This window comes from Neolamprologus brichardi, chromosome 8, assembly GCF_056152115.1.
Source record: "Neolamprologus brichardi isolate AB-2024 chromosome 8, ASM5615211v1, whole genome shotgun sequence".
Lineage (NCBI taxonomy): Eukaryota > Metazoa > Chordata > Actinopteri > Cichliformes > Cichlidae > Neolamprologus > Neolamprologus brichardi.
Genome location: NC_142111.1, coordinates 2,336,220 through 2,359,539, shown reverse-complemented (window position 1 = coordinate 2,359,539; position 23,320 = coordinate 2,336,220). Strand labels below are relative to the sequence as shown.

The 23,320-nt window shown below is 42.4% G+C and overlaps 1 protein-coding gene across 7 annotated transcripts in view; it reads right to left on the bottom strand.

Moving 5' to 3' along the window:
• Positions 1-23,320, bottom strand: part of myocd (myocardin) — a 66,868-nt gene that overhangs the window by 3,612 nt on the left and 39,936 nt on the right. For 3 of the 7 annotated variants that reach the window (XM_035910435.2, XM_087845254.1, XM_006796934.2), the window contains exons 2-10: positions 17,734-17,799; positions 6,583-6,767; positions 5,579-5,683; positions 4,776-5,119; positions 3,380-3,536; positions 2,746-3,282; positions 1,896-2,399; positions 864-1,010; positions 409-516 (exon numbers count right to left, since the gene is read on the bottom strand). In XM_035910435.2, the coding sequence (XP_035766328.2) occupies positions 409-516; positions 864-1,010; positions 1,896-2,399; positions 2,746-3,282; positions 3,380-3,536; positions 4,776-5,119; positions 5,579-5,683; positions 6,583-6,767; positions 17,734-17,799 (2,153 nt within the window). Of the gene's footprint in view, positions 1-408; positions 517-863; positions 1,011-1,895; positions 2,400-2,745; positions 3,283-3,379; positions 3,537-4,775; positions 5,120-5,578; positions 5,684-6,582; positions 6,768-9,943; positions 10,100-17,733; positions 17,800-23,320 lie in introns of all 7 variants that reach the window. The other 4 variants (XM_087845255.1, XM_087845256.1, XM_087845257.1 and 1 more) reach the window with 3 other exon arrangements.

Below are 23,320 nucleotides of genomic sequence, written 5' to 3'. Positions count from 1 at the left end.
AGCTACAACAAGTGGTCTAATAATTATTAATTATTCACTAACCTTTTTATGTCTAAGGGGAAAAAAATCCCTTTTATGTGCAAACAAAACAAGACATTTCACAACACTGTAGGGCATTTTTTTTACAGTTTAATATAATGAATAAAATATTTTGTCGATTGTAACAAATTTTTACAGAATTACGATGGTTAAAAAAATCACTATAATGCTCTTGTCATAATAGGTATAAAAGTGCAGTGAACAAAGCGATGGATGAAAACAAAAACTACAACACAGATAAAAATAGAAGAAAGAAAAAACAAGACAGACCACAGGAGGAAGAGTGGAATGAGAGCAACGCCAAAAAAAAAGGTCAAATAAATTCTGGCCAGCCATCTCTACTGAATTTTATCATGGATTTGAGTTTACCTGTTTGACTGCATCCTCATAGCATGGGGGCTGTCTTAAGTCAGATGCATCTGAATCTGAGCTACTGAAGGCAGGGGGAGGGACCTGGCACTTTGGCAAAACTGACATCTATATGGGAAATAGGTGAAAAGTGATATTAGTATATTATAGGGGGATTTACCCAAATTAGGCCCTCACGTTGAAAAAATCTCATCACAGTGAAAAGTTTACTCTAAAAAATGATTTGGCGTTGTCGTCTTGTAAAGGAAATGTCACTGACATGTCAAGGAATATATGATGAAAACTGATATGAAGACAAAATGAACTTCACAACAAAAGACAATAATACACAGAGACAGGCCACAAATGGAGAGAAGAAAGGAAAACAGTAACATAAATGTGAGATGATTCAGCTGAAGTAAATGATGCTGATGTGACAATGCTGTAAAATGCTGGTCGTGTGGATAGAAAATTACCTTTGGTTGCATGTTCTGGCTCTCAGCCTTAGCAGGGCTGCTGTTGTTGAGGCCACAGTCAGCTGAGCTGGGATAAACTCCCTGAAGACCTCTTTGGTCGGAAGGATAGGAACAGTTTATTGGCGGACCGCCACTCTTTTGCTGTATCTATAGTTAGCCAAAAATAAAACACGTTAGAAATCAACAAAAGAAGAAAAGAGTAAAAAAACCCACCTAAACTAAAGAGAGCATATTTTGTATATGAAATCAATATTTACATTAACTGTTTTGAACATGTTTTCAGAGATGCAGATGATGGGAAATTGTAAAAGCTAATGCTAGTTACATATGTTTCTGTGCTAGTTGGTGGCTGCCTACATTTAAAAATGTAGATATGTCGGTTTTCTTTAACTTTTATACTATAATATACATTTACTTATGCAGCCCACTGATGATGATGATGATGCCTAATGATTTTGGTGATCTCATGACAGCAAATACAGGAATGCTAAAAAAATCACAATAAAAATCAGAATATCCAAAGAAAATAAAGAAATAGCAATATAAAGCTAAACAATCTTTGATTAGGTTATGTTTTTGGTAGCGTTTGTTTGCGTCCATATCATTCTTTCTGTCTCTAAACAGGATAGTTTGATAAAACTTCGTAGGGGTGTAAAGTGGGGTCATGTTAAAATATGTTAAAACATGGGTTAAATTATTGTCTCCACCATGGTCTTCAAGGTAAACATCTCAAAGTTTGAAGAGAACAAAGAAAACAAAATAAATATATATAAAATACAACACTATTCCCTTAAAAGTAAATACTGCTTCTTGTTTTCTTCCTTCCCACTGTCGCCAAAGTGCTTGCTCATAGGGGGTCATATGATTGTTGGGCTTTTCTCTGTATCTATGAAGCGCCTTGAGGCGACATTTGTTGTGATTTGGCGCTATATAAATAAAATTGAATTGAATTGAATTGAATTGAATTGTTTTAATTATATAATCTAATAGAAGTCAGTAAAAATGGCCATTCTAAATATAAAGGCATCATACCTGCATGTTGCATGCTCTGTTGTTGCCCTGGGTGTGGGGGTGACCACAGCCATCCCTCCCCAGTTGAGGAGACAGCAGGTAGGGGTTGTTAGGAGATGAAGGCTGTGGGCTGCTGGAGGATTTTCTGATAGGAGAGTCTTGCGGTGAGCACTGTGGGCTGAGGAAGGTGGACATAGCGGTGGGGCTGCTAGAGGAAGGGCCTGTATCCATACACTGTGGTCCCCCGGGGCCCCCCATGTTGGTAATGGAGGAACTGCAGTGTCCCATATCCTCTCTGCAGCTACCAGGAGGGCACTTAGGCTGTTTAGGGGAGGACAGAGGGCAGCTGGAGGACAAAGACAAAGGCTCCTGCTTGATAGTCACCCCAAAAAAATGCTGCCCCATCATGGCTGGTGTCTGGTGCTGCTGGTGGTGCATGGGAGGATGAGATGCAGGAGGGACCGTATCCTGTGTTGCTCCATAGCAACGTTTTCTCTTGTGGAGCTGCATCTTTAGCTCTTCAACCTAATAAGGATGATCACAGAGCATTCAATTTACAACTCAATACTTTATAAATAATAACAGGATTGATTGTTGCATTAGTATTAGATGCTGCAGACTTGATAAATAAGAATTAGCTTTCTTAACATCTCTACTTTACATCCACCTGTTGACTAGCGAAGCATGTAGTGGTAGGTTTAAGAGCTTGAAAAAAAGGCAGACTTTTCACCTCTCATTCAAGAAGCACTGACCTATTAATTAGTGTGTAATCACATGGCCCAAGTTGTGAAAAAAGTCATGGGTCCATCTTTTGGTTTTAGACCTGAGGAACCTCGGATGAGAGGTGAAATGCCTTTAAACAGATCATCACCTGTCTCTGCTCCTGGTGCAATTTCCACGTCAGCTCCTCGATCACTTTCTGCTTTTCCACCAGCATCTTGTCTTTTTCAGCTTCTACACCACCCATACCACCAACCTCCCCCATCCTCTGACCCGCCCCACCCATGCTGCCACCTCCTCCTCCCCCAAAGCCATCCTCCACGCCGAGCTGGGCAGGAGATCGATGAAGGGCAAACTGTGTTGGCGAAGACATGGGCACATCGCTGAAGCTGTCGGGGAGTGAACCGCTGAGGGACAGCTCAGAGGAGGCCGGCGAGATGGGTGGGGTGGAGGAGGTGCTGGGGTACGGGTAATAGCCTCCCTGGGACAGAGCGCTGGAGGAGGATGGGGACTGGTAGGAGGACAAGGACCCTGTGGGTGTGACGGGAAAGGTCATGGTGGTGATATCAGAGGATCCCGAGGGCGAGGAGCTGGAGTCTTTGAAGGGCCGGAGTCGCTCGATGAGGGCAGTCTTGGTGCCTGAGACAGGCATGCCACGAATACGCAGGTGCTGCCTCAGCTCTGAAACCTTGCAGAGCAAAAAAAAAAAAAGGAGAATAAAAAGGATTACATATGTATGTTAAGGAGAGAAGATTGTCAGAATGTTCCTCTCTAGTATCACCTACTTTTAGGTCATCCAGATTAGATGGCAGGGGCCCAGGTTTGACTTGTGAGATGTTGCTTTGGTTGGGGAATGTGTTCTTGACTGGAGAGGATGAGTTACTGTTGGCTGTGCTCGACGGGGCACTGGAACTACAAGCCGATAGTTGCTCACTGACTCCTCTGGAATGGAGCAATTGAAGAAGATTACCCAAAAGTAAATATATATATATTGATGAGCCAAAACATTCTGACTGCTTACATTGGTGCTTGCACCACATGTTGTTGATTATCTCACTGTGATACATGTGTGATACATGGGTCTGCAGTATGTAAGATGGTAAATTGAAAACTAGGGATGGGTACCGGTATCCGGTGCCATGATGGCACCGGTTCTGACATAAACGGTAGTAACCAGACCGAAAAGCAGCGCACATTTTGGTGCTTTATTTCGGTGCTTTTTTTTCCTGAGCTGTGATACACTTTCTTCTTCCTTACATTTGTATTGGCGGTTGGCAAACAACTGTAAGGTGCATTACCGCCACCAACTGGTATGGAATGATACGCTTTAGATTCTAAAGTTTTTGGGGGATTAGCAACATCCCCCAAAAACCCGAAGGGGAGAGTCCTGGCCCCTAGCCCTGCCAGTCTAGCAGAAATGATGAAGGATGATGATGCAGCAGCAGCCGTTCTTCTCTGCGTGAGTAGCTTAATGTTGTTTGTGTGTAATTTACGTTGAGTAGGCTAACCACGTTATTACATTAATGCATGTAAGGTGAACTAGCAAACACTATCATAGCTACATGCGGCTGTCTTCTTGTTTGATGGCAGATACTCCCTTCACCCTGGCCAAAAAGGCTAAAATGACCAAAGAAAAAGTGGAAAACAGCTAAACATGAGAGGTTTTTGGACAAAGTTTGTGTTTTTTCCATTGTTTAAGCACTGCTTCCAGCCCAGAGTGATACTATATATGCCCTATACCTGCAGAAAAGGCTAACATTGTTATCTTTTTACAAAAAAACAGCTGAACATGAGAGGTTTTTGGACCAATTTTGTGTTTTCCATTCTTTAAGCACCGGTTTGGGCACCGTTTAAGCACCAGCACCGTTTCAAAAGTACCGGTTTGGCACCGGTATCGGATAAAACCTAAACGATACCCATCCCTATTGAAAACTGGATCTCATATTTACTGATGCAGATGTAAGGAGTTTGGCTCAAACCTACAGAAAGTAATCAGATCCCAGATTTCTTCCCTAATCTACATCATTTTAAAGTCTTTCAGTTCATGTTTTTTGTGCTATTTACTGTTTTAGATCACACTTAAGAGTAAGATGTAGCATTACTTTTATTAACCCCCCCCCCCATACACAAGTTTGCAGTAGATAATTTGAGGAGATTTCGTTAGATATGTTCTCTACTTACTTCTGGGTGTGAGCTGGTGTGTGGGGTTGATAGCTGAAAGTGGGCTGCCTCTGCTGAGCCTGAGTCTGAGACTGGGCTTGGGCCTGCGTCTGCGGAGTGTGGGTATGCGGCTGTTGCGACTGCTGTGTCTGCGATTGCGCATGAGTGTGTTTCTGCTGGCTGAGAATCTGCAGCTGCAGGAAGAGCTGCTGCTGCTGGAGGAGTCGGGCGTAGGCCGAATCCATGGGCGGAGGGGACTTCTCTGCCTTCTGGTCTGGAGGAATGTACTGGTGGTACTTGAGCTTTTTGACTTTAGGCTTCACATCTTTGGGCTTCTTGTGACGGTTCTTGTCGGAAGATTTAGACTGGTGGTAGAGAGGACGAGAAAATCTGAGTTAGGCATTTGAATGGATTGAATGGAATTGTTAAAGTTAAGAATGTAAATGGCCTGCATTTGTATAGCGCTTTACTTAGTCCCTAAGGACCCTAAAGCACTTCACACTACATTCAGTCATTCATACACTGGTGATGGCAAGCTACATTGCTACATTGTAGCCACAGCTACAGTGTAGCCACAGCTGCCCTGGGGCGCACTGACAGAGGCGAGGCTGCCGGACACTGGCACCAGACCAGTGGCTCTCTAACCAGGCCCTCTAACCAGGCCCTCTAACCACCACCAGTAGGCAAACATGGGGTTAGTATCTTGCCTAAGGATGCAACCTGGAGCAACCTGGGATCGAACCACTGACCTTCTGGTTAGTTGACCTGCTCTGCCTGGCTGTAGCTCAGGTGGCAGATGATAGTGAGTTTAATGACAAACTGACCTTGACGATAGCAGGAACAGGTATTGGGGGAGTAGTCTGGCTGTTGTTAGCACCAGAAAGCCCCTCATCCTGGCTTTGATCCGGGGGATCTCTGCTTACACCACCCTATCCACAAATAAAAACAAAGTACATTTACTTTTCCAGGCTGAAGTTAAAGAAATAATTACTAAAGTATAAAGTGTTTCAGTTTAGACGTAAAGAATATTGTCTTCTTGCTTCATTTGATAAACTGGTCTGTTGAGCTCAGTTTCACTCAAAGAGGTTTAACCTTGGAGTTGTTTTATCGTATCCACTCTACTGACAGACATCTGGTTCCAAACAATACTAAACAAGCACATGGCAGGATGTAATAAAAGTGAACGACTGTATTTACGCAGCTATTTTATAGTCTTTGGCAACTTTTTTGCTATTGTTGCCTTAGATTTCATGCATTTTGCTCTGACTGTATCTGTTTTCTTCTCATTTCTTCTTCATGATTATAAAGGTAAATTGAACAGACAGGGAGACTGCTTGACAGTTTATAATCCAAATAGAATAATTATCCCTAAAATGCTCATGTATTGATGTTTCCTCCGCAAAAGTATTCCAAAAAGCTTTAAACAAACCTTTGGGACTGACATGACGCACAGAGGGATGATGATTCAGTTGGAACATTTAAGAGGCAGAGGTCTGAGAGATGTAAACAATTGTGTTCTGGCATGAATTTCAGTTGAGGGACCGTCTCTGTTGGTGACCGTTGGAATGAGGTCACCGTGAGTGAAAGGTAAGCAGCAAGCATATAAAGGCAGCTGCGCCGCCAGCATGGCTCAGCATGCAGGAATGTGACACCTGCCTATGTCAACTCAGTCCAACAGTGGAAAACAGAGGATGTGCAGCTCACTCTGCTACCACAGGAGGGCAGCAGAAATAAACTGGTGGTAATCATAGCTGCTCAGTGTGGGAGCTTGAGTGAAAGAAATGGATAGAACAAAGGAGAGGAGGCGTGTTTGTGTGGTTTTTTTTACCTGTCGTTCGCTGGTGAGGGCAGGTGAGGACGAGGAGGAGGCCGTACTGCCGACAGCCTCAGATGAAGGGCAGGCCGAACCCTGCGACTCATCACTGTGGTGCTGCTCTGGAGACAGACTCTCACTGCTGCTGTCCTCCTCAAATGCATAGGAGTCCTCTTGCTTAGGGAGCTTACCATGGTTTACTGCAAGAAGAACAAAAACAGAGATACGTGGGGGTGTCAGCGATGTAATAGCTATCAGCCTAGACCCCTTTTACACCTAGAAACAAAACAAAACAAAAACTGTAAGTGCACACAGAATGCATTCGGATCGTCTTCAATCTGCCAGGCGTGCGTTGTTATCAGACATAACAGAAATCTGCACAGTGTGACTACAGCCTAAAGGAAATGATCCACGTAGAAACTTTAAAGATCACATAACCTAACAGTGTCTAGCAGCATTGCTACAATTGACATGGGATGTACCATCTAACTCATTTGCATACTGAGCCACAAATCAGGGCTGTTACAATATTATTATGCTCAAAAAAAATTCACATATTCCACATAACATTAGTACAATCTGTGAAGAAAATTTGGAAAAATGTAGATAGGTGAATTAAACGAAAGTGCAAAATCTAACCAGAACTAAAAGCAAAGCAAGTATAAACTGTCACAGTCATCATCGATATACAATTATCACAAGACCTGTGATTCAAGACACTAAGAGCACATTTTAATAACCGAGCATGCTTCAATATGTTCCTTACTGCTGCCTCCAGCCGGCTGACAGTCAGACTTTACCACCAAACTACTTCATCTGCAATCTAAAACAGCAAATGACCAGTCACAAGACTATTGTGTTCAACCTCCACCTGTTTATTTAGTGGAAACGGTTCTCAGTTTAACACGCTGTTATGTTACTCCAGCACTGTATCTATGGAAGTTCAATCATTCTGTGCTCTGTAGTTTTAAATACACCAGGCTTTAGTTACATGTGCTGCTGATAGGCTAAGACCTTTGTCCCACAAATGACATCAGAATTTGTCCAAAGCGCCTTGAACACCATTTCAAGAAAACATTTCATTCAACCCACAAACCACTGGACCATTTTCACATCTGTTTTTGTGAAACATTTTCTTTTACTTGCTCCTTGGCTGGTTGGATGCATACTGCATGCTGCACACAATGTATGTGAGCAGAGGTATTCACACACTGCCTGTCACTCACACCTAGTACAGCACTCAGCTCGGAGGTGTTACGCTGTGTGGGTAAGACACTCACACAACCACTTTACTTCTAGAACGCTCCTGATTGGCTGGCGCGATAGGGAACACAGCTTTGATTGGGGTAGTTAAGAGCAACTATCTAATGGAGCTGAAGGGACAGAGCCAGGGAAGGAGGTGGTAAAGGCTGGAGTGTGTGTGTGTGTGTGTGTGTTTGTGTGTGTGTGCGCGCTGAGAGGTATAAGATTCTCTTTTTGTATCCAAACATGTGACAACCAGGAACAGATTCTGGTTTCCATCACAGTACCAGGTCCATTCTGTGCAACTCTATGACCTTGCAGTACACACAAACACACACTCGGCGAGCTTACCGCACAGCTTAGTAAATAGCATTGTCCTAAATGCCATTTCCTCCCACCTGTTCACGTTTAACTCTGTAGGGAAAAACACCAACACGGTCTGTGTGTGAATTTACTCGGTGCATTTTCACTCTGCTGCACACAGTCCAGGACTCTTTAAGATAATTTGTTGTCACCGGGAGATTGAGTTGGCAGAATTACAGGAAATCTGCACGCCACGTACGCTTCCTCTTTTCACGTGACTGGTTTACAAGCTATGGCGGGTCAGGCAGTTTCCAAAATTACCAGACAGAGGTTGAAACAATCACTGGGAGTGTTATGTAGGGAGATATAGAGCTTTAAGGTGAGGGGTTAATGCTGCAGGCGAGGGGGGCGGGGTGGGGGTCACAACAGCCTGGTCCTGTCACGTAGTTTTGTAGGTGGCTGATTGGAGCCAGTCAGAGCACAGACAAAAGAGGAGGGGGGGAGGATGAGCAGATAGGTCCAAACATACAGGCAGGTACGCCCACACATGTGGCAAAGGATGCACTCTACACGCACACACATCGTAGACTTCTAAAGAAAAAGGGTGGACCCAAATACAGCTGCTGTTCATCTCGATAAACGGAGATCCCCCTCTCCGGCAGAGGTATTATAAACCAGCTGACCGCAGCCTGCCGGCTCCTTTGTGCAACATGTTTACTGGAAGCTTAAGGAGGCAAACATAAAACCGCTAAAACAGCAGAGTCTAAAGAAAACTCGCTGCACTGCTAAGAACAGAGAGAGTGAGTAACATGTTGGACCCAAACAGTGTGAGCGGCGCGGTGGGACAGCTCCGGCCCTGCGCTTCACACAGCGCTAAATCTTTGTTTAAGCATACACGATGCACCAAAGAGCACTCCTCAAACACTTGAGTCCATAATAGACATTTTAAATGCTGATTGCTAAGCACCTTTTTTTTTTAAACATGGATTTTCTTTCTTTCTTTCTTTCTGGCTACAAACACAAATGTTCATTTTAACAGCCCTCGTCACTGTTAAGGCATTTAAATCTAACGTACAAAGACTTTGATGCATAGGTGGTCCACTAATCAAGACCAGAATTCAAATTTTGACTTGAATAATGCATTTTGATATGCCTTACAAAGCGTGACTGATCAGAAAGATAAACAAGAACACATGGCCAAGTTGTGAAAAATGCTTGTTCGGATGGTTTATATCCCTCATATTTTGTGGTAATACCAGTGTTTTATTAATAGAAATAAGGAATAGTAATAGTAATTAATAGTTTTAGTAATTTTAGTGTTTAAAACAATTCCTCTAAAATTCCATTTCCTGAAACACTGTAATATTTTCCCAAAATAGACTCTGCTGGAGAGTGCAACATTAGCGTGGTTCACATATGCAAAAATAGACCAGGTTAAAATAAAGAGAAATATCATTGCTCATACCTATAAACTTGACTTTAGCACATGACTCTCCAGCACGAGAGAAAAACAAAAGGAGTTGTGATGCATTGAAGACTCTGTGCAGACCCTCTGACGGTCTTATCATTTGGAATAATCCGTTTCTCCTGTTAGAAGACTAAACGATGTGACCGACGCAGCCGTGCAGTCCACTCAAGTACAAAGCTCGTTTGAGTAGCTTACAGTCGGCCTCATTAATGAGTATACACACAGTCAGTCAGTTAGAAGGGCTATTTTACACACTACACCTAAACTTTAGTTCCAAACACACAAGCATATAAACGCACAGGCTAAGGCGCAGCGGGTGTTAAAGTCGGGTTACACCACGTGGCGGCGTCTCTCCACTGATACCTGTCATCGTGATGGCAGAGTCTAGGGGAATGATATTCTTTTGCACCAGCTCCATGGGCCCTGGCCTGAGAGCCAACTTCTTATTCAAGTCCTCGGCGAGCTGGGCTCGCTTTAGCCTCAGCTGGGCTTCCAGATTGGAGCCGCCCGAGGCCGGGTCTGGATAACACAGAGCAGGACCACAACATCAACGACATGGGACACACCAGGGAAACACTACACTAAAGGAGTGGAGAGCAGTGTTGGTCAAGTTACTTGAAAAAAGTAATCAGTAACTAATTACTGATTACTTCCCCCAAAAAGTAATCCCGTTACTTTACTGATTACTTATTTTCAAAAGTAATTAATTACTTAGTTACTTAGTTACTAGTTACTTTTTAAAAACACGATTTACAACCTGAATAGGTGATAAAACAATAGATCTTTCAGCCCAATTCTACTTTTTCTGCATAATCCATCATACAAAATGTAATCAAATGGAAAAGTCTCTTTTTAAAACTTGTTTTATTAGTTTTAATCTTTTAACTTTATGCATCAAGCAAAAATTAAATTATATGCAACATTCTCTGACTGGAAGAAATTTGTTTAATATTTAAACCTATTTTCTGCACATTCCAGCACATGAAATAATTTTTTTGTGTGTTTACACTCAGTCTTTTAAATAGATGCAAGTAAAACACAGCAGAAAATAAATAAAGTCAAAGACTCAGCGGTCCTTTTGCTCTATTTTCACCTGTAAAGCAGGAGTGGGGTAGGCGGAAGTATACCTTGGTGCAGGTGTGCCGCAGCGGTCAGTGGAAGAATCCGCGAGTTTCTCTGTGACTTTCCCATTACGTCATAGCGCACTCGGCGTTTGCTCGGAAGTTTAGGGGTTTTTTTCGCTGTAAAAAGAAGTTTTCTTCCCACGCACAACGGACACTAATTTTTATGTCACTTTTTATGGAATCAAACTCAAAGTAAGGTCAGTACTTCCACGCTTTAAATGCTGCACGCTCATACTCTCTCCCGCACTCGATATATGATCCATTGTTGCTCTGCACACAGCTGTTTTCACAAACGTCGCACTTGCTTACGTCAGTGTCGTGAGACATTCTCGCAAAAAAATCATGGTTTTAGTAACGCAGTAACGCAGCGTTCTACGTGAAAGTAACGGTAATCCAATTACCGTTTTTGCAATAGTAATCCCTTACTTTACTCGTTACTTGAAAAAAGTAATCGGATTACAGTAACGCGGTACAAGTACCGCGTTACTGCCCATCTCTGGTGGAGAGTAATGAAGTACATGCTTAAAAGTATATTTTTATGTTTGCAGTTGAAAGTATACTTTGATATAATGCACTTTAGCCGTGATCACAAAGATCCTTATTCCATTTGTTTGACAGTGACTGTTATTACTTTTAAAGATTTAAAATGGTCTATGTTGTCCAGAATAACTTACACCGATCATGCATAACATTATGACCACCTGCGTAATATTGCCTTATATCTGCCTTAGCCTGTTAAAACAGCCCTGACCTATTGAGGCATGGACTCCACTAGACCCCTGAAGGTGTGCTGTGGTATCTGGTACCAAGCTGTTAGCAACAGAATTTGGAGGTCAAGTCAACTCCTCAAACCATTTTGCTTTGTGGCAGATGAATTACCAAAGTTTTCCCAGCAGGACATTTTCCAAAGCATCAGCGTCCGCTGGCTTTCCTTCTTCCCATAGTGCATCCTGGTGTTCAGCTAATCAATGCACACTCCAGACTGGGAACCTCCCACAGGAGATGCTCTGACCCAGTCGTCTAGCCGTCACAATTCGTTCCTTCATTTTTCCTGCTCCTAACCAATCAACTTTGAGGACAAAATGTTCACTCGCTCCCTAATATATCCACCCCAGTAACAGGCGCCATGATAAAGAGATCATCAAAATGTTATTTACTTCACCTGTCAGTGCGAATTATGGTATGCCTGATCAGTGTATAATGAGTCCATAAGCTAGTTAATAATGGCTCCACCTTACCCTGATGCTACATGCTAACATGAAAAGATCTCTGCAGTAACGATCTTGAGCATCTTCCAGATATAACTTTCAAACAATTCTGAACTAATGTTGAAATTCATGTAAAAACAAACCATATAACCCGATCCTTCAATACACCGTCACTGTGGTCATTTCTTAGAGGATTCAGGTAACTGACAGTGTCACTGGTGATCTATAAGTGGGATAATGTCCTGCAATTAACGAGCGTGGGCTCTGTGCCTGCATTTTTATGCAATCCTTCTCCTCGTCTCCACCGTTCGGTGCGTCTCTTCTACGACTATAAACACAGATGATTTCTTCGCGTCTCAAGAGCAAGCTGCGAGAAAGCACAACTCGGCGGTTAAGCTGGCACACTTCCACTGCTCCACTTGAAAGACAAGTTAAGGTCACAAGGCTGTTTTTCAGTAGCAAAAAGATGAACGTTGCATTTTAGGAATGCGCCTGCAGCACACCACGAATTCATAACAGCAGATCTGTTTTTCCTGTACGCAGAGAGATTCTGCTCATAATATTTCTACACTTTATTCCTCTTTTCCTTCTTTCCTTACAGAACATTTACCTGTAACTTGATTGGGGCATCTTCTCAATAATGTCAGTAATTATAAGAATATGGCAAATAACTCTTTGTGTATGCTTTTTTAATACAGACTTTAGTAGTGATCCCATATGTGTCAGGAGTATCGGAACAGTTGAGACGCATTTTTTCTAAACACCGGGTCTCTGTGGCTTTTAAACCCGAAAACACACTGCGCCAAAAATTGGTCCACCCCAAGGATCGGGTCCCCCGACACAAACAGAGTAACATAGTGTACGCTGTTAAGTGCCAGGAGGATTGCCAGGATTTATACATCGGGGAAACCAAACAACCTCTGGCGAAGCGGATGACACAACACAGAAGAGCTACCTCGTCAGGCCAGGACTCTGCAGTCTATTTACACCTACAGGCCAGTGGACACTCTTTCAAGGATGAGGATGTACACATCCTGGACAGGGAGGAATGCTGGTTTGAGCGTGGAGTCAAGGAGGCCATTTACGTGAAAAGGGAAAGACCATCTCTGAATCGAGGAGGGGGCCTAAGGGTACATCTGTCACCATCTTACAATGCTGTGATTGCAGCCATTCCCCAACTCTCTGTGAATGGTACTCATGGCCATTGATCAGTGGTCTTTGATCAGTGGTCTTTGATCAGTGGGTTTTGGTCAGTGGTTGTTGATCAATGGTCATGAGAATTTGCATAATTATGATTAAGGAACTGACCTCACAGCCCATTGTTCCTTCAGTTTCAGTCATTATGCAAATGTACTGTTTATAAGATTGGGGAAACCTGCAGTCAGCTGAGACTGAAGAAGTCACTTGGATGAGTGATGAAACGTTTCTCCCAGAAAACTACGTCCAGATGAACAGAATCAACTTTTGGAGAATACAGACTTTAGTTTTTCGTCTTATTGTGAATGTTGTCTTTACAACATTCACAATAACCAAAGTTATAGATGATGTTTAGAAGCAACAAACTACAATAATTTTGAAGTGATATCAGGGGTTTTTCTCATCTGTTTATTAAATTCCTGTAGAGTAAAATGGTCTTCCATTTAAACCTCTGTTCCCTTTTTATCATATCATTATTAATCTACACACTTCTGCGTTCAGCTGCTATCTCCACACTTCTTTTATCCTTCAACAATCAATATTTACATTTTGGATCAGCTGTAATATCAGTCCAGCTGCTTTTACTCCTAGTACAGTCTGAATACTAGAAAAATAAATGGAGAGGCTCTAATTAAAGGGTTGCAGTGGGTAAGATTTTCAACTTTCTACAATCTATCTCTGTTAAATCCTGGATAAATAATCAGGGCCAGAGCTAACCTGGCTTGGCCTACAATCTGTCCGCAGCACTCGCAGGACTGATTACCAGGCGGTGCGGCGAGCGCACCAGATCAGTTTGATTATCTGAGCCCAAGAAAGAGCAACAGCACTTATTTGGTCAAATATAATTTTAGTGGGATATTTCAGAGGGATGACATAGGATCCAGCGCCAACAAAGAAATGAATGATACTGAGCTTTGTGCTGGACAAGTTAGAGAGAGTATTAGTGTCTGATGAAAAACGGATCTGAAATGTAATGCTTCAGAGGAAAAATGGGTTTCATCAAAATCAAGATTAATGTTCAAATATTAGGCATTTTTAAACTTTAGATGAAGCAAATATTATGCTAAAGGTCTCAGTCAAAATAGACATCTATCAATCTAGAGACGAAAAAAGAAAGAGGCAGACGTTACTAAAGCAGGATGAATGAGAAAGGAAAACACAGAAAGAAGGAAGGAGCAGTATCAGGAGGTAGAGAATAAAATCTCTGGCTCTCTTCCACAGCATGTCTTTATCCTGTCTTCCTTCTCTCACCCCAACCGGTCGCAGCAGATGGCCCCGCCCCTCCCTGAGCCTGGTTCTGCTGGAGGTTTCTTCCTGTTAAAAGGGAGTTTTTCCTTCCCACTGTCGCCAAAGTGCTTGCTCATAGGGGGTCATATGATTGTTGGGTTTTTCTCTGTATGTATTATTGTAGGGTCTACCGCACAATATAAAGTGTCTTGAGGCGACTGTTGTTGTGATTTGGCGCTATATAAATATAAATAAAATTGAATTGACTTGAAAATAAAAAAGATAAACCAGAAGAGAGGAGGAAGAAAGAAACATGTTAAAAGAGAGGACAATGAAGTAGATTAAGAAAGATCATTGTATGTTAGAAGTTTTGATACTGCCAGAAAATGAACAACATAAAGAGCAAAAAAAAGAAAAATATTCAACACAGACAAATTCTGAACTCAAAAAGGGGAGGGACAGGAAAAAAGTTAAATTTAATTCAATTTAATTCTATTTGTATAGGACCGAATCACAACCACAGTTCTGTATAATTGTAAGGCAAAGACCCTACAATAATACAGAGAAAACTCACACAATCAGATGACCCTTTATGAGCAAGCACTTTGGCGACAGTGGGAAGGAAAAACTCCCTTTTAACAGGAAGAAAGCTCTGGCAGATCCAGGCTCATCTGCAGTGACCGGTTGGGGGTGAGGGGATGTTAAAATAAAAAAAATAAAAAAAAACAATGTTGGGAGCATGAAAAGGAGCAGAAAAGAAGAAAAAAGATTCAATTTGAGTAGAAGGAAAAACACTGAGGTGGGTAATACAGATGATCCGCTGTGGCTGCACGCCCCATTCCTCTGAGGGAGAGTGGAGAAGCATCAGCTGCTGTCATGGTCACGTCGGCGTTATCGTCTGTTTAGAACTTGGCCTGATGCGACTGCGCTGGCCTAATGTAACATGATCGGGTGAGTCTGAAGCTCACTTTTAAACATACAGTGCTCTTTAAACCTACTGCAGTACATTTAACTGCTGACTGTCATGCGTAAACACTACACAGAGAGGTTCGGTGCATTAGCTGGAATGATTCCTTTTGTGGTTCCATCCACTGAGGATTAAAGTCCTTCTGCTGTGGAAATGAACATTTTAAAGCAACAGAGAGCACAGTAAACCTGCAGCTACGGGCCTGTTATCTTTATGGGGAAATATTAGATTGTATGTGTGTGTCAAGTCAGACCTGTGGCCAGCAGGCAGACAGTGTGTGCTCCCATGCAGGCCACACGCCAGTCGGGCCCAAGAGGCCGTGGCGGATTCTTGAATAGTCTAATAAACACCAGATGTTCCCTGGGTAATATATACACAGACCCTGTGCCGTGTCCATCTCCCCCGAGCAGGAATAACACAGCCAGGCCGAGTCAACCAGCATCTGAGGGATCACATCGACAGCAGCAGAAGCGGCAGCCGCAGGAGGAGGAGGATGTTGTGCCCTCCTCAGAAATGCCTGATTTTTTGGGGGAGGACGGATGATGTTTTGAAGAACGATAAGACATCTAGTGTGTGGGCGTATGACAAACAGCGCAAATACGAGTCCTTGCAACGTCTCTCAGATCTGCACCACCGCCTGCAATCAAGAGATAAACAGCCAATTGAAATTTCTTTTTTAAAAGAGTGCTTGGAGCCCTGCTGGCCAATTGTGTTTCTCGTTGCTGCCTTATCTGTGACAGACTCCTAGAAACTGATAGGGGCTCGCCGGGCCTCTGGATTCCGTTCCCCCGCACACTTACCAGAGGTTTATCTTGAGGCTGGAGCCTCTGTGAAATGGCGAACGGTGCCAGAGATATCATTCAACAAATCCCCAGCCTGTAGTCCAGGTCACCCGGTCCCCTTGTTGTTTCTACAGGCAAGCAATCGAGGGGGGGGACAAAACCAGCTAGCTTGCATGGCTCACTAATTCCATGTTTCCCGAGATGACTTACGAGATGCTTTAAAGTAACAGGAATAGATACAAATCTCGATTTTATGAGTAGCTGTCTGCTGTGTTGTAACGTCGCACACTAAACAAACTACTTTCTCATGAATATTTGAAATTTATCTCTGGCGCGGCGTGCGTTGGCAGTCACAGCTAACCCGAAAAGCTGCAAACATCCACTAAGCTGACCTGAAGGAAAGGAGGGAACATCAATCGCAGCAAGGGTGAAGATTTAAGAGGTTGCTCAGTACAGTCAGGTCTACGTGTTCTCATCACTGTGACTTACGTGCTCTTAAAAGCACAAAGCCTCTTTATTGTAAATGCGCGCTCAGTTGTTGTGTTTGGGCGTGCCTCTCAGCGCTGTGCTGTAAACAGGTGCCACCTCTTGTGAATCTGGCCTCCTAAGCTGTTTCTTCTGAGGCCGAATGTCCTCTTCTAGCACAAGAGCATTCCTCGGCGGTCACTTACAATCTTGTCTGCCTGTTCTCGGGCTGCAGCCACTATCTGGTCTCTTTCTCCTCTGCTCTGTAGCATAAAGCCACCTGCTTTCCTTGGTTCTGGATTGATTCATCTCCACTATCTAGATATGTGCTTTGTTGTGTTTTTGCTGCCTGTTTCATTTTGCTTTCTCTCTTTAACACAGCTGGATTCATGTTACACGTCCATCAGTAACATATATGTACTGTGAAAAATTGTCCATGAGAGACTGTGGATCGCTTTCTTTTTGTCTCTCTTTTGACTAACAGCTGGTATCTGTTTTTATAGTTTTCATTTCAGGCCTACATCGAACTATTTTTTCCCCCTTTTCTCTTTAAATGTCAAGCAGTATGTCAGACTCGAGGATCCGATGCATGTGAAACTCGGGCAGTTGGTGCTTCTCACAACCTCATTCCTGGATTTTCAAAATAATACTGATTGAGCCAAGGGGACCTAGGGCAGATTTGAAAAATGCAGAAACTGCTCATATTTCCCACAGTGAACTGCACCATCCACCCGAGGACAAAGCACCCAAAATTTGTTTTTTCACTGCTCTAAATTATTGAAAAAAAAAAAAAAACCCAAATTACTTAAAAACAGTTTTAAAGCTCACTAATATTTTTGTTATTAATGGAACAAGTCTAATGTTAAAAGAGTGCCTCACATAAATGAATGTAAAAAATTCAGTTCCTATCAACCTCGTATTTGCATGGAAGCAGAACACTCATTTATCTTTTGGACAGATAAAACCTACATTATTTTAACAGCTAGACAGTCGGGGGAACTGACCTTTCACCTCTGTATCTAATTGCTAATTGGGACAAGTGTGATAAGTTGACAAGCTTGAGTTTCTCACACTTTTTTCCTCTGACTGTCTGACTCACACTTAAGTCTGAAAGCATGTAAGTACACGTGTGTGTGTGTGTGTTTGGATGTGCAGCAGCTCCATGTTGGAAGGTGTTACTCACGAGGCATGATGCCTTGGTCTGCCAGCTGCTCTCGTGTCCTCCTCTGCTGAAGTCTTAACTGTAGGACTAAAGTTGGGGGTGGGAGGAGGAAGAGGAGGACAGATAAAGAGCGAAGGTGAGAAAGAGGTATGGAGAGACAGGAGAGGGACAGAGAAAAAGCAGGACGAGGCTGAGAATACAAGCCACTTAAATCGGTATTTCAGAATGAAACGTAAAGTCGAATTAGCATCGTTTTACTTTGTCTGCGGGCTGGAATGAAAAGCTTCCAGCGTCAATTTGTAGTCATTGAACAGATGCACATGGACACATACGTATGTGCACATATACATACAGAAAACACACAAAACAGCGCAGCTTGCTCACAAATATTTCTGTGAGCAGGATGTAGGGAATGATAAACACAGCTCCTGGCTTTTAAACAGATCTCTGCAGTGTGTGGTCCACAGCATGTGCACACGTTTCACTGTGCCCTGCATGTGTGTGTGTGTGTGTGTGTGTGTGGGGGGGGGGGATGTGGGTTGGGGGGGGGGGGGGGTCTAGGTGGGAGTTTAAGGTCATAAACATAGAAACTCCTCAATGTCTGTTGGTTGACTGCGTCTGCGATTTTGTTGCTTTCTCTTTCTTCCTTTGTCTGTATGTGTTTTCCCTCCCCAGTATTATCTGAAGGTCTCCCTGTCAGATCCTGGATCCGACACATAAGCATGAAATGTTCCCTTTTCCCTGCACGGTCCTAATCATTTTCTGTCTCCCCTATTGTTAATTATCTCACTCAGGTGGTTTATATTCACGCAGCTCTGGCTGCAATCGCACGTTTTATGAATTTCTTCCAGCTTTGATGTCATGTAACAACTTTCTTAACAGTTTGACTGTGTGTCAGCGAGCTCAGGCGCCACATCACAGGTCTCTCATGGGAGAGCACCTCCATTATGTAATACCAGGCCCTTCCCTTCATCTGACATCTGCTTTCGTTTACAGCGAGGGGGTCGTGACCTGCCGGTCGCGACATCCCAAAGAGCAAATGAAGGCATTAGTTGCCGATTGGAAGCTTACCAAAACGTGTAACCGATACAATTTCTGACAAGGAAAAATGAGCACTTTCCTGCATGCAAATGTTGTCTCTTCTTTTTTAAGACCAGGTGACAGATGGAATGTAACTATAGCCAAATGATTTTTATTCAACAAGCTTGCACTCATTTGAATCTAAAAATAACAGTTGAAGTTGAACAGTACTGAGCTAAGTCCTTGTAAGAGCAACATTTTCGTGTTAAAATTTAGCACCGCCAGTAAGCCAGTAATGTAACAGTAACCCTTAACGCATTCATTTATACTTATGCTATGAATCTATGTAGTTAAATGTAGCCTACGCAAGTAGCCGATAGCATTGCCAGCATTTACCAAAAACACGTGACATAAAAGTTACAAATGGACGTTGTATTTTGAGTCAAAAAAGTATTTGTTCCCCAAGGAAAACATGCAAAGGCCCTCTCCTTTTTATAGAAACTCTTTTTTTTCCTTTCCAGTCACCTTTCTCGCTCACTATGTGTTAACAGACCTCTCTGCATTGAATCATATCTGTTATTAATCTCTGTCTCTCTTCCACAGCATGTCTTTATCCTGTCTTCCTTCTCTCACCCCAATCAGTCGCAGCAGATGGCCCCGCCCCTCCCTGAGCCTGGTTCTGAGGTTTCTTCCTGTTAAAAGGGAGTTTTTCCTTCCCACTGTCGCCAAAGTGCTTGCTCATAGGGGGTCATATGATTGTTGGGTTTTTCTCTGTATCTATGAAGCGCCTTGAGGCGACTTTTGTTGTGATTTGGCGCTATATAAATAAAATTGAATTGAATTCTTGGCTGCTGCATGGCAGCTCAAAGCTTCAGCTCCCTCTACAGAATTTCGGTAGGATTGAGGTCTGGAGACTCCACGAACATTATCAGAGTTATGGCTGAGGGAAGGACGTTCTTGTCTAAGATCTTGTGATACACGGCCATCGGTTGGCGCTTCAATGTGTTGAAGTTGTCCTCCACCCTTAGCAGAACAAGAGCCCCAGAACATTATGCTTCCACCTCCATGCTCGACTGTGGGGATGATGTTCTTTCTGTTATCCTCTCATCCTCTCCGAAACACAGCAGGTACAGTTGATGCCAAAAAAGAGCTTGACTGTAGTTTCATCTGACCGCAGCGCTTCTCCTACGCCTTCTTTGAATCATTTAGCCGTTCACAGGCCTGTGCATGTGTGTTCTTGAGCAGGGGCACCTTGCAGACGCTGCAAGATTTCAGCCCATTGTGGTGTAGTGTGTTACTAATAGTATTTTTTTGGTGACTGTGGTCCAACCGTCTTCATATCCTGTGCAGCTTCACCTCATGAGACAAGATCCTGCATGGAGCTTCAGACTGAGGGTGACTGATGATGTTGCCACCATCTCATCAAGCTTCTTGGTGGTGGTCTTGTAGCTCATTCCACCCATGTGTCCCTGTCTATGGACACATGACAGCTCTTTGGTCTTGATCATGGTGGTGAAGAGGTTAGAATGGAAGAAATTGATTCTGTGATTGGTGTAATTTATACACGTAATGCGCTGAGATCAGACTGATTACAATCTGTGGGAACCAGAACTCTGTCTGGATTGTAGGGGATCAAATACTTATTTCACTCAGTAATTTGCTATTTTTATGCATTGTGTTTTTTCTGGATTTTTGGTTGATATTCTGTCTCGATTAAAAGGACAGTCATGAAAATTAAAGACTGTCCATTTGTTTGTAGGCGAGTAAACTTACAAATTTAGTAAGGGATCAAATAATTATTTCCCCTTCTCTATATGCTTTAGAAAAAGGGCTTTAAAAGATAAATTAATTTCATTGTCAGACAAAAGACAGAATAACTGTTATTTATGAAGAAACTTCCTCTTTGATTTTTTCTCTTCAAAAGCAGATAACCTGTGAAACTTTTAGGACAGAGTTACACGCCTGAAACATTTGTCAGATCAAATATGAACAAATTTGATTAATTTGATTTAAACACAGCATTATATGTATTCATAAAAATTAGGTGTCCTAAAAGAATGCATTTGAATGAACAAAATGACCTATGGAAATCAATGCGCTATCCAAACATCGTGTCATGATACCGGGCTAACGTAACAATCAGCCTGAATAGCTTGAATCTGGTCGTACGTGCAAATTTTGTCTCTAATTTTCTTGGAAAAAGCCAGGTGAAACATCAGCTGCTCTTTATTATGTTCACCGACAGGTTATCAATAATTGTGCTTGGAAAAGCACAGCAGCTGCCATGTAATCTGCTCTTTCTCCCCAAAAGCTTTGCTGAGACCAAAGGCTCGCTTGTCCTGATTGCAGCGTATACATGTTATAGAAAGTGGGCCAGAGCCAAGCTATGTAATCACAGATCACTGAACCATACTACGCCTCTCTGAATGTTGACTTTGAAACTGAAGACACTTGTTTTAACTTGGGCTTTCTTGACAATAAAGGACAGACAAACCCAATTTTTCAGATTTATAGTGTAAATAAATTGTCGTTTGGCTTTGGTTCGCACCAGTGAAGTGCTGATAATTGCACAAGCCAGTTGAGTGATACTGTGATTTATTGTTCTGTGCCTCACACACTCACAGCCACCACACTGAAGAAAGAACAAAAAAAAAAAAAAAAAACAAGATAATAATAACACCTCACTTTTACACTTAAGCTCCAACACTGGTTGCATTTGTTACATGAATCCTCCTGAACTTTCCCTTAGTGCAATCAGGAATGTGTTCACGACAGATATATGGGTGTAACTGTATAACTTGTAATAAACAGGTATTCCTAAATGAAGTATTAAGTTTATTTTAGTCTAATACCTCTGCATAAAGTGAAAATCCAGCTTAAAACACAACTGGCATATTTTATTTCTACGGTCTTGGACAGTTGGAGTCAGGTTTGTGAATGCGAGCCAGGACCTGCGTGGAGGAGAGCCAACGCTCCACCATTAAGGTACAGTTTCTGGAGCGGCTCCATTGACAGTGACTCATAGTGAACAGTGGGGTAATAAGGAGATTTGGATGTATGTTGAAGAAGGCGAAAAAAAAAAATCTCACTTGAGTTCAGAAACACCGGTGAGTGCTTTTATGTGTCGCCGGACTGCAAATCATCGTCAGCGGAGCGTGTTGTGGGGTAGTCGCTCATTTCGTAACTTATTACCAACTTTGTCAGAAGAGACAAGAATTCTGCTGCAATTTTACCTGGTGACACGTTCGTTATAGCACAGCATTATAAATGCAAGATGAGACTAATTTAGTGCTAGTTTAGTACATTTAACATTAGAGATTTACTAAAAGAGAAGTAAAAGTGTTTTTTAAAATGTTATGGTAGGTTATTATAGCAATTTTTTTTAATATCTTTTGACTAGTGATTCTATACTTACAGCCTATTCTGATCACTTATTGAATAATACTTCAAAATAACTGTTGCAATTAGCGCCTGGAGGAGTGTCATGAAGGCTCTAGAACAGCGACTTTCCTAAACAAAGTCTAAACCCACAAATTTTGTCATGTGACTGCCTGCATGGTATGCTTATCCATTTAGTGCAGACTGCTGGTTCCTCCTGTTTTTTTTTTTAAGCTAAGTTAATAGTTTCTTTTTTTGTTGTTGTTTATTTTGTTCTTTTTTCTCTGTGGGTCAGATGGATTATTTTTTTTTATAGATGACACCGGTGGAGTGAAAGGCTTATTCTGCTTATAACTGATAAACTCACAGATACAGATTTGCCAGCTCAGAAAACAACATCAAACTAAGTTTCCTGTTTTACTATTTCCATTTTCTCGCTGATCCAGGTTGAAAACATCCAGCGTGTTTATGTTTTTTGGGATCAGAAGTGAAAATGGGTGTGAAATAGTTATATATTAAAGACAGCACATGTATGCACTGCTGATTTACACATGGTCAACATGTGGCACTGCATTTGACGTCTCTGTCATAACATTATGCAATGGCCTTGAGCTTAAGAGCATGGACTGTGGTCATTTGAGCTCTAAATCAAATCGGCATGAGAACTCGTCAGTACCTCTCACACTCAGATTCGGCGCTCCGTGGGGAGCACTTAAATGAGATCTTTATCTTTCCTTTTAGCTTCAACCATGCGGTAGCAGTTCCCATGGCTTTGATTAGTTTGATTGTCGTTTAAGCATGGTGCATAGGAGTGACAATTGCTGGTTTCCACTAAGTGTAAGTCGAGCTACATCATGTTAAAGAAACTGCAAATCCTTGACAGCAGATCATCTTCGACTTCCCCTGCCATCAGCAGTTATCACAGAGACATTTACGCACAACATTTCACTCATGCGCTCATAAATGAGCTCAAGCAGTCACTTTTATCAGGCGGCATTAACCCCTGTGACTGTAATATCAAGCAAACTTTGGCATAAGGACAATATCTCTACATCTGTGTTGTATTATAACAAGCTATAGCACAAGGGTTAGAGCAACACAGACCCTGAGCCACCTTCATGAAAAGCCTTATGCTGCTTTTGAATCCAGCCTCTCATGCTCCCCAGAGCACCGGCAGTCATTTCCCACCCTACTGATGTGCTCTAAACAA